Below are 12,329 nucleotides of genomic sequence, written 5' to 3' on the forward strand. Positions count from 1 at the left end.
ATAGGGCTGTCGGATGTGTATCAACCTGACTTCTGCACAACACAACTGATGGTCCTAACCCCATTAATAAGGGAAAAACTAACCACAAATTAACCCTGACAAAGCACACCTGTGAAGGTCAAACCATTTCAGGTGACTACCTCATGAAGCTCATTGAGAGAACACCAAGGGTTTGCAGAGTTATCAAAAAAAGCAAAGAGTGGCTACTTTGAGGAATCTAAAATATAAGACATGTTTTCAGTTATTTCACACTTTTTTGTTAAGTACATAATTCCATATGTGTTCATTTTGGTGCCTTCAGTGAGAATCTACTGTGGTGGCAAATCTTATCTTACCGTGCTGCTTGAAATCTCTTCCTGTTCGTTTTTGACGGAGTGGAAAACAGTCAAGAGCTCTCCGCGGTCCTAACCCTCTTCTCTCTGAAAAACCTTTTTAAAGGTTTAGAAGTATGAGGCAGGTGATTTTTGATCCCTGGATAGCCAGTCATCATTGACCCAACGGAGTTCTTTTCTCTGTTAACTCATCCATCCTGCCGGACAACACCAAACTGTTGGTAGTTTTCCTATGAAGCAGCAGCGTTTAGAAATATCAATGATCAAATGAAAACGAGTAACGACTGTTTGAGAATCAAACCAAAGTTTGGTCTTTGAGTATTTATTTACATTTGCAAATGGAGAAAACACAGTTTCAAAGGTACACGCAGCACAACTGAAAATGTCTTTCTAACCTAAAGTCTAAACATCCAAACATCATATAGTGAAGAAACTCTGTTAAGCCACCCCTCTAAATGTGTCTTTTAGCATGGCCATAGTTGAAGAGAGGACATCATTAACAGTCCCACCATTGTCTCCCCTTCCCCTCTGCTCCTGTTCTTAACATTAGCCTAAACAACAGTTTATCTCAGGAGGCAGAAGGAGACACGGTTTGTGGCCTTCTCCACTTCGTCTGCTAAAAAGTCAACAATGTGAGAAGGTTCAGGCTAGTAGAACTAAATAACTCTCTGGGCTATAATTCACGGTTACCAACTATTTCACTTGGAGTCTTTTGAATCTACACATGAAGAAGCTAAATCTTGTGGCGTTATAAAACAATCATGAAACCAATGGTTAATATCATTAAACAAATGGTTAAAATAAAATTTGCCACCACACTACAATGTAAATAGTCATGAAAATAAAGAAAACGCATTGAATGAGAAGGTGTGTCCAACTTTGGCCTGTACTGTGTGTATATATATATATATGTTTGTGTTGTTTACTGTATTGTATGTATTATATATATGTGTGTGTGTGTGTGTGTGTGTGTGTGTGTGTGTGTGTGTGTGTGTGTGTGTGTGTGTTTATTGTGATGATGTGTGTCTCTTCCTGTCTCCACAGAACCTTTCTGATCACATCAGATCACAGTTTGATTTAAAGTCAGCTTCTTCATCACTCTGAAGAGGAGATCTCAACACTCCAGGAGGACCAGGAGACCTGGAGAAGACGATGGGGGGTTCAGGGTCAACACTCATCTCTGCTCAAATTTCTGAATCAATAAACACACTTAAAATACATTCAGCTTCATTCAGCAAAGAGTTTCACAGCAGTAAAGACAGGATGAGAAAGATTGCAGGAGAGTTAGGGGACATCACTGATGAAGACAGAAAGATGAATAGAATAGATGAAGAAGAGGAGCAGAAAAAGGGGAGAGAGTTCATGACGATCATTGAACCTCTGAAGAAGGACCTGGAAGAAATCAGGAGGACGTGTGAGATGTTGAAGAACAGATCAGCTGAAGGTCAGGCTAGAATCACTCTGAGAGACAGGGAGGGCTTTGCCATGAGTCTGACACAAGCTTCCATAGATAGAAGAGAAATCATCATTTTACCTCGTCTGTGTAGCAGGGTGGTGGATGACTGTGAACAGATGAAGAAAGAACTCAAAGACTTAAAAAAGAAAAAGAAAAGAAAAAAGAAAAGATAGAAGCTGCAGTTTGGAGAAAAGGCCTTGTGTTTTCATAATGTCTCACTAAATCTGCAGTTTGAAACACACAACTTAAAATTTGGGACACAAATATTCCTTTGTGTGTGTGTGTGTGTGTGTGTGTGTGTGTGTGTGTGTGTGTGTGTGTGTGTGTGTGGACTGTATAACTTATTTAGCCTACATGAGGTACATGTGTGTGTGTAAACGTTCTGCCTGTGCATTTAAAAGCCTAAACATATATTTGTTATATATTCACATCATGTTACACATTGTTGAACTTGTGTTGATTAAATAAAGTTTTTAAAGAATGATTAGTGTTAGTTGTTTCCAGTCTTGATGTTACACACTCCTGTCACAAGATGGCGGCGGGCTCCTTTAAGCTCTGGTTTGGAGCCCGCCCAAAAACAAGGTGAAGAAGAGGAAGAGGAAGGGCCAGTCAGCTGGTAAACTTCACCAGTATGTACATATACAAATACTCAATACCAAAGGTGCATATACAGAGAAACATATATGTAGAAAATAAATATAAAAGTAGAAAAGAAAAGTGTAGTACATATTAAGTTAAATGTATCACCGGTACATGAGAAATGTTTCAAACACATTTCCAGTCTTAATTGCCTTAATATTAAGTTTTAATAATTCTTATTTTTAATATCTCTTATAGTGTTGCCGTATTGGTGCAGTTCTTGAAAGAATTTTTTAAAGCTGTGTTTGAAGTAATTTCTTCTTGTGAATGTGGAATTTTCCCAATAACAAGATTAATTGAACAAAATAAACAACATCATTGTCCGAGATGGACAATGATGTTGATTGCCTTCAAAACAAATAAAAATATCTTTATCCTTAAATTGAATTGATTGCTAAGTGTACCGTCTTATAAGATGTTGAACTTCTACCCAAAATATATTAGTATACATACAGTGAGAGCATACATGACAGATAGTTTCTTCTCCTAGTTCACAGAAAGTAAGAATCGGTAGAACTTGAATCGCGATTCAAATATTAATAGCCTTTTTTTGCACACCATTAGTCTCTATACACGAAGATAGACATCAGAGAAGGTTTGAATACCATTAAAAAAAATGTAATACCCAAATATTAAAAGACCAAGTTATTAGAAATTAATCTGACCAGTAATGACTTTGAGTTCAACTATCAATTTTTTTCTACAAATTAAAGGGACAGCATTGGGCAAGGAATCTGCACCTTCTGGCTGAATGGGAAACTACGGCCCTGGCCGCCTGTCCAAAATATCCTCTCCACTACTATAGATTTTTAGATATTTGGAGGATCTGGCCACACTCAAGAGAGGATTTAGATTTATTTTTAAACACTTTAAATAAACAATCCATCTATCAAGCTCAAAGCTGATTTCAGCCTGACCTGTGGTTTATTTTTTAGATAAACCACATTTAAGGGCCCTGACTTTAAGGATAATGGTAGACTGGACATTAAGGTTTTTTTTCAAGGAGACAGACACTCACGCTCTACTGTATACATCCAGTTTTCAGCCCAAGCATACTTTTGCAGTTACACACACAGTTACTTCATTTCCACAGGATTTCAGAGAAGAGCACCAAAGTGTTGTTTTCTGTTCTCTCCACTAGGGGGTAGACCAGGACTTTACTACTCAGAGTACTCAGGACCTTCATTCCAGACAATCACTCCTCTTTTCAATCAGTCCCCTATTACCAGTCATCACCACGTATTCTCCATCAAAAGTACAACTGGTTAAAGTGATTAAAAATAGTTAAAACCATTTTGTTGAAAAGGCTCAGCTGCTGAAGGATTTTAGAATTATTGCTGAATTTAGAAAGAACAAAAATGCACAAGATAATCTGGTGAAAACTAAATTGAAACCGATATCTGACCCTAGACCAATTTGGCAGGGGGAATTTTTTAAGCAATAATATTGGGTGCGTAACCAACACAACCATGTTAATTTAACACAGAAAAAATTGTAATGTCCACTCTAATAATTGTGTGTATTTAATAAGATTTAAGCAGTGTGGTATTCAATATGGGAGCAAAACAGGTAACACTATACTTACCAAGTTTACACACCATAGGTATAACATTTGCAGAAAGGACACACACAGCCCTTTGGTGAAACACTTTATTGAACACGACTGGGTACAACTAACTGCTTTAGTTCTAGAGTGTAATCCTGGCTGGTCCATGGCTCAGAGAAGAGTTGAGAGACTTTGGATACACCAGTTGAGTACTTTACAACCTTTGGGTCTGAACGAGAGGTGCCGAGTATTGCTCTCCTCCTTATGCATGTGTGTCTATAAAGGCAGGAGGTTCATCCACAATTCAAATCATAATTTCTCGCTGAATTTCCAACCGGTTATCAAGACGTTTGCTTTGCTACAAATGCCAGACATGTATTTGGGATACTTGGTTACATTTAAATTGAGTTTTCAAACCAAAATACCTTATCTTGTGTAGGTATTAACAGTAATATAATTTAAACAGGTGAGTTATTTAAACAGTTGTCATGAAGCAAGACGTACCAGACTAAAAGTGTTTATTTCTGCTGTATGATTTTTTTTTAACACGGGGGTCTGTGGGGAATGACTCCAGGAACTGCAATTCTGTAAAACACATGACAAACATTTTCAGCATCTTAATACAAATAATAATACATTTTATTTGTTAATAATTTCAAAACAAAACCCCCAAAAACCCTACATCAGATAAAAACATAATAAAACAGCAAGACAGGCGATGACAAAGACAAGACATGACATAACATGAGAAAAATGTGACACTAATTTAAAAAACAATATGGTAGTGGAAAGTGAATCAATTCTAAGTTATATTGAGTAAACCGGTTTAAACAGGTGGGGTTGAGGTGGGATTTGAATGATTTTATGGTGTCAGACTGATGGTAGTGTAGGGTTTGCGAAGTTCAGGGATAGGGGTTTGGGGTTAGGGTTACAGGTTTAGGGTTAGGTGTGAGTTAAAACTAACTCCGCTTCAGTCTGAGGTTCCACTATCGGCCGAACCCTCCTCTCCAGCACCTTGGAGTGGATTTGTGACTGAGAAGTGTGATTTGTTGGTCCACACTCTCTGGTCCCCCTTTTTGAACAGGGGAAACATCCCCCAGGTCTGCCACTCCTTAGGCACTGCTCCAAACTTCCACGCATGTTGAAGAGGCGTATCAACCAAGACAGCCCCCTCCCCCAGAACTTTCAGCATTTCTAGATGGATCTCATCAATCCTCGAGGCTTTCCCACCGGGGAGATGTTTGACTACCTCAGTCACTTCATCATCCTTTCAGCTCCCCCTCTATTCAGGGATCAGCTCTGATAAAGGTATTAAACATGAATTTATTTATAGCCTCAATAAAATAATTCGGTCCAACATTTCAAATATCATAAAGTATTATTGTTCATCTGATTCAGTTACAAAAAAATCAAGTTGGTTAGATAAATGTTCAAACACAAACAGTCAGCCGTTTCATTGTGAACCAGTATTTTTGTTCTCACTGCTGCTTCTATCTCTACTTTGCAATTAAGTCTTTCACCTCCTGACAGCGATCAGATGACTGCTTGATGTAGTATCATAACTTTTTAGGGTTCGCAGTGACTCTGAAGACTTTCATAATGAAACTCATCAGTATTTCAGCTGCAGACAAAAGTACTTTACTTCTTCCTGCCAGTTCAGAAACTTGTCTCAGAGTTCACTGAAACTGTTGGGTTATAAAAAGTAAAAAACAATGCTGATGTTTTAAAAACAGTGTACTTTTGGTTCAGATGCATTAAATGCACACTGCAGCTGGGCGAAAATAATTGTATCAGTACTGACCAAGACTTAATCAGCATTTGTCTGCCTCTCACCTTCCCGACCTTCTGAAGAATAATTACATCATGTCTGCCATTCAGCACACATGAGGAAGCTCCTTGTCCCAACACAAGGAGACCTATTGTTTAAACAGCTTTGAGAGCCACACCCTGCTGTCACAGACTAGATTAAAACAAGATAAATGCATGAGGTGAAGAGATGGGTCTTGAGGCAGGACTGGAATAGAATTGGCACTACCCATATAAAGACCCTGTCTGTGACCTGGAGTAAACCTTCAGAGGTGTGTCCTTATCTTGGGAGAGATTCAAGGAACCACTCACAATTCTAAAGGAATACATTTGGGATACTGAGGTGATTTCAGGACTGCTAAATTGTGACTCCACCAGGGGAAGCATATTTTCCAGTCCGCTGCTAGCAGTGTTTTTGTGTTTTATGGTTTTGTCATGTCATTTCATCGTTCTGTTGTAATTAAATCCTTTGCTTAATCCTCAATTGGACCCGAGCCTCTTCTTCCTTCTTCCTCATTCAATGAACACGTCGCTTAGAATCTTTTACAAAACCGCTCCATGTCTGTCAGAGTGTTTCCAGCCTGATCTTCAGCTGATCTTTGCTCCAACTTCTCACCCGTCCTCTTTATTTCTACCAGGTTGTTCTTCAGCGGTTCTATGATCTCCATAAAGTCTTTCCCCAGTTCTTCTACTTTCTTTATACTTCTGTTCTATTTAATTGTTTTTATTGCATTTACAACCACAGCTCATCTTCCTCCTGCTAGTGCTCCTGCTGCAACTCCTCCTGAGACTACTGCTAACGCTGCTCCTGCTGCTAAATCAGCCCTCCCAGTGACCTGAGCTGCAAGGACCAGGAGTCCTATACCTACTCCTGCTCCTACTCCTCCTGCTGCGGCTCCTGCTTGTGCGTCTTCTGCTGCTACTGCTCCTCCTGCTACTACTCCTCCTAATACTGCTAACGCTTCTGCTCCTATTGCTGCTAAACTAACCCCCCCAGTAAACAGAGCTGCAAAGACCAGGAGTCCTATTCCTACTCCTACTACTGCTCCTACTCCTCCTGCTACAGCGCCTACTGCTGCTGCTAAACTAGCCCCCTCAGTGAACTGAGCTGCAAGGACCAGTACTATTCCTACTACCACTGCTCCTACTCCTCCTGCTCCTACTCCTCCTGCTGCTGCTCCTCCTGCTATTGCTAACACTCCTGCTCCTACTGCTGCTAAACTAGCCCCCTCAGTGAACTGAGCTGCAAGGACCAGGAGTCCTACTCCTGCTGCTCCTCCTGCTACTGCTAACACTGATCCTGCTGCTAAACTAGCCGCCCCAGGGAACGGAGCTGCAAGGACCAGGACTATTCCTACTGCTGCTCCTACTCCTCCTGCTACTGCTCCTCCAAATGATGCTAAGATTCCTTTTCCTATTGCTTCTGCTACTGCTCTTCTTGCTGCTGCTGCTAACCCTCCTTCTACTACTGCTGCTTCTGCTGCTGCTGCTCCTCCTGCTACTGCTCTTCCTACTACTGCTAACGGTCTTTCTACTACTGGTCCTGCTGCTCCTCCTGCTTCTGCTAACTCTCTTTCTGCTAAACTAGACCCCTTGGGGGATGGAGCTGCAAAGAACAGGTGTCCTAGTCCTACTGTTGCTCCTAGTGCTGTTCCTGCTACTGCTAACGCTCCTGCTACTACTGCAAACAGTAATGCTACTACTGCTGCTAAACTAACCCCCCCAGTGAATGGAGCTGCAAGGAGCAGGAGTCCTATTGCTACTCCTGCTCCTGCTCCTCCAGAAACATATCCTGCTCTTCTGACTTCATCTCTTCTCTTCTGCATCTCTTCTGACTTCATCTCTTCTCTGCTGCATCTCTCTGATATCAGTAGGGAGGTCTATGCTCAATCTTCTGCTTGATCTTGGTGTTGAACCTGAACTCCCCATCTCCAGGTCTCCTGGTCCTCCTGAAGTGTTGAGATCTCCTCTTCAGAGTGATGAAGAAGCTGACTTTAAATCAAACTGTGATCTGATGTGATCAGACAGGTTCTGTGGAGACAGGAAGAGACACACACCATCAGAATAAACACACACAGGTGTTTCCTCCCAGCTCCCCTCAGGTACACACACACAAACACACAATCCTCGCCACTCTGGGGAAACTGGCTGTCAGACAGCTAAGTGTTTTTTTTTAAATAATTATTATATATAATCTTCAACTTTATCACTAAGGCTTGTTTGGATATATATATATATATATATATATATATATATATATATATATATATATATATATACACATACATGTATATACAATGTATTTTTAACTTTTTACTGTAGAATACTGTCACAGGGAATATGTTTTAGCCTCTTTTTATAAAGATGTTTAATAGCTTTTTCTGACCAAATACTACAGTAACTGTAGAGTTACAGTTGTTTCTAATTGCTTACACACATTTTCAAAACTACATTTTCATTGGTTTCTAAAATTGTTAAGAAACCTTTTCATTGGTTTGTAAAAAATATGCATTCTGCTGGCTGCCTTCCAATAAGCATAAGGCTTCCACATTTGTAACATGTATATATTCGCACTGTGTTCTTTGTATCCTTTGGAGGCTGCAGGATGAAACTGAATGGAAGAACTTGAAACTTCCGCTCTGTAGCTTCCCTGTAATAATATTGAAATTAATTACATATACAACTTTGCAATATATCACTCAACCATCTCTGTGTATTCTCCTCGTTTCTCAGTGTTTTCTTTCATTCAATTAACTGGTTTGTCTGTGTCATTACGCTTTTGGGTGTGTATATAATATAAACTGTTTTCAATGTCATTATTTTTCCATCAAATTGTGTCCTGGACACAGGAAACTTCTAACTGAATAATTATATTCAGATGGTACCTGTTTTAATGACTCGTAAGGTATACAAGCTCTAAAAAGACATTAACGAAAAGTGTGTCTTTATTATAACATTTATTCAAGCATTACTATATACTGTACTCAAGTATATTCAACATGAAGGGCGAACAGACACAGCTGCTTATGATGGGGTTGTTTCAAGACTGCAGACAGAAGGAGAAAGCTTTAGGTTAGTCCAGTAGTTATCCAACCAGGTAAGATTAGAATAGTATCACAAGTATATTTTAACATACTGTCACATGAAGGTACTTCATGTAACAGTGTAGTTTCTTCATCGTGGTCTTAAATGACAACTGCTGACCATTTAACACACTTAAACCTACCTTTACTGTGTTAGTGGGCGTTTATCAATGGAGATGTTATTATGACTTTTCATATGTTGGTTGTAGCTTGTGGTTTAAAGTATTATATAACCTTTCTCACTTGCAGTTTACTGCATGTACTGCCTGTGGTAGCTCATTAGCTGGTAGCGTTTACCTTGTTGTAGTTGCTGATCATATTTTGCACTGCTTTTGTTTGAAAGCTAGAAGCTACTGGAGAATGAGCTAATACATGTATGCAGTAAACTACAAGCTAATGTAAACTGCAACTGTAAGCTTAATGTAATTAAGATTCATTAATGCAATTCTCCTTACCGGTAAGTGTTATGACAACTACAAACATGAACTCCCATGAGTTTTTAATTCATTGACATGGGATAAATAAGAGAAAACTACTATTGCTTACATTAAAGCCTATCAGTGTCGGTAACGTTACCTACCTTGGCACGTTGTGGGCAAAGATACCGACAGAATATTCTCCTCCTGCAAGCAGACTGACGCTGATTCACTTTCTCCATCTCAACAAAAAAAATTGAACTGCACAGTTCACAGTTCCACATCCATTTCGTCCAGTGTTTTGAAATGCAGCGCGGAAAGTGAAGGCGGCGAAACATTTTCAATGATGCAAGCACGCAATGACGTGCTCTTGCTAACCTGTTCCATTGTACATGCTCTCCGAATGCTCAGGAGGAGTCTGGCCTAGTATGGAGTTATATTAGTAGCCTCTGAAGGATCCTTCCTTCCTCAGATCCTTGACATTGAGAAACTGTGTGTGTGTCTGTGTGTGTGTGTGTGTGTGTGTGTGTGTGTGTGTGTGTGTGTGTGTGTGTGTGTGTGTGTGACTGTGTGTGTGTGTGAGTGTCTGTCTGTCTGTGTGTGTGTGTGTGTGTGTGAGTGTCTGTCTGTCTGTGTGTGTGTGTGTGTGTGTGTGTGTGTGTGTGTGTGTGTGTGTGTGTGTGTGTGTGTGTGTGTGTGTGTGTGTGTGTGTGTGTGTGTGTCTCTTTGTGTGTGTGTGTGTGTGTGTGTGTGTGTGTGTGTGTGTGTGTGTGTGTGTGTGTGTGTGTGTGTGTGTGTTTGTGTGTGTGTCTCTGTGTCCTTAAGAACTGAGTATTAAGTGATATTGTGAAGACCTGTTCCCTGCCACTGGTCCATGAGTTTGTGTATTTATTGTACTGCATCTGTTATGTATCTGTATAATTTTTCTTTATGTGGACACAAATAAATAGTTAAAATGTGTGTGTGTGTGTGTGTGTGTGTGTGTGTGTGTGTGTGTGTGTGTGTGTTCTTACCTGTTTGTGAGGCGGTGCAGGTGAAGCAGCAACTGTCTGTCTCTTAGCTATCAGTCCTCTGAGTCGTTTCTCTGAAATCACATGTCCAGAGAAACCTGTCAGACAGGATCCACTGTATAGAACAATACTCTGATGGAATTAGTGGGCTAAAGTCAGTCTCTCTCTCTCTCTCTCTCTCTCTCTCTCTGTGTCTCTCTCTCTCTCTCTCTCTCTCTCTCTCTCTCTCTCTCTCTCTCTCTCTCTCTCTCTCTCTCTCTCTCTCTCTCTCTCTCTCTCTCTCTCTCTCTCTCTCTCTCTCTCTCTCTCTCTCTCTCTCTCTCTCTCTCTCTCTCTCTCTCTCTCTCTCTCTTTCTCTGTCTCTCTCTCTCTCTCTCTCTCTGTCTCTCTCTCTCTCTCTCTCTCTCTCTCTCTCTCTCTCCTTCTCTCCCTCTCTCTGTCTCCCTCTCTCTCTCTCCTCTCTCTCTCTCTCTCTCTCTCTCTCTGTCTCTCTCTCTCTCTGTCTCTCTCTCCCCTAACTGTCCTGTTAAATAAAGGGAGAAAAAGCCCAAAAAATAAATAAATAATCACAAATTTAATCATAATCTCAATATCAGGAAGAACATTACTTTTTTGAGTGTGAGAAGGTGAAGGTGTCTGTGTTCTTCTTCTTCAGGTGTCTGTGTTCTTCTTCTTCAGGTGTCTGTGTTTACGGGGTACTGAATTGTACCCGGGGCAGAGCATTCCCACCACCTGTTGTCACCATACTGTCTATAGCTGTCACTCGTGAAAAATACATTTCTGCTTTGTTCATCAAAATTAATGTGAATGTTTATATTGTTGCTTGTTTTGCCCTCTGTTTTATTCAACCGTAAACATACGGGTATGATGATATTATATATATATATATTATATTATATTATTATATATACCTTTGCTCCGCCCCTTCCGCTACGTAGCCAAGATGGCGACAGTTGAGTGAGGAAAGTGTCCATCGATCCACACTCAACTTTTTCACCGTTATGAGAGCACCATCCGGGTACTTGTAGTGCACTGCATTGACCACACTTTGACGAGTGACATTTTGAGTGTACTCAGATAGTTAGTATAAGTACAGAAGTGCGTGATTTGAGACACACCAACATTGTATGGTAACTGTGTTTAGAATCAGAAACATATTGAACTCGCTGTAAATCACTTCTTGCTGTAACAAATAAAATGTATATCTCTTTATTTCTGTTTCCTAATATCTGAAAACTGTGTACAGCAAGGTTTTCTTTTTATCTAGTTTATTGTTATTATTGAGTGTATTGTTCTTTATTTTTGTACAGTTCTGTGAAAACAATCTTCCCAGTTTCCATGGCGACTGTCCAAATTGTTGCCTTAAGAGCCCAAAATGTGTATTTGGATATACAATTTGTTGCAAATAAAACCAAGTAAAATTAATAATGAATGTGATGTATTTCATTTAGCAGAATACCATTGTGTTGTTCTATCTGATCCAATACTTCCTTTATCACTAAGCTGATTTTCTAGGGTTTATTCTGATAAAATCTGACTGGTTGAAGGACAGGTGTGTTTCCAGACCAGGTACGGGGGTCTGACTGGTTGAAGGACAGGTGTGTTTCCAGACCAGGTACGGGGGTCTGACTGGTTGAAGGACAGGTGTGTTTCCAGACCAGGTACGGGGTCTGACTGTTTGAAGGACAGGTGTGTTTCCAGACCAGGTACGGGGTCTGACTGTTTGAAGGACAGGTGTGTTTCCAGACCAGGTACGGGGGTGTTTGACTGTTTGAAGGACAGGTGTGTTTCCAGACCAGGTACGGGGGTCTGACTGGTTGAAGGACAGGTGTGTTTCCAGACCAGGTACGGGGGTCTGACTGGTTGAAGGACAGGTGTGTTTCCAGACCAGGTACGGGGGTCTGACTGTTTGAAGGACAGGTGTGTTTCCAGACCAGGCGGGGTCTGACTGTTTGAAGGACACGGGGTCTGACTGGTTGAAGGACAGGTGTGTTTCCAGACCAGGTACAGGGGTCTGACTGTTTGAAGGACAGGTGTGTTT

At 40.5% G+C, this 12,329-nt stretch overlaps 1 protein-coding gene across 1 annotated transcript; it reads right to left on the bottom strand.

Moving 5' to 3' along the window:
- Nucleotides 1-4,465: 4,465 nt before the first annotated feature.
- LOC114571344 (spidroin-1-like) lies at nucleotides 4,466-10,347 on the bottom strand. The gene is made up of 2 exons (XM_028602240.1): nucleotides 10,292-10,347; nucleotides 4,466-7,810 (listed from the first exon to the last, which is right to left on the bottom strand). The coding sequence occupies exon 2, from the start codon at nucleotides 7,618-7,620 to the stop codon at nucleotides 6,526-6,528; it is 1,095 nt and encodes a 364-aa protein (XP_028458041.1). The 5' UTR covers nucleotides 7,621-7,810; nucleotides 10,292-10,347; the 3' UTR covers nucleotides 4,466-6,525.
- Nucleotides 10,348-12,329: the final 1,982 nt, after the last annotated feature.

Source organism: Perca flavescens, chromosome 16 (assembly GCF_004354835.1).
Source record: "Perca flavescens isolate YP-PL-M2 chromosome 16, PFLA_1.0, whole genome shotgun sequence".
NCBI lineage: Eukaryota > Metazoa > Chordata > Actinopteri > Perciformes > Percidae > Perca > Perca flavescens.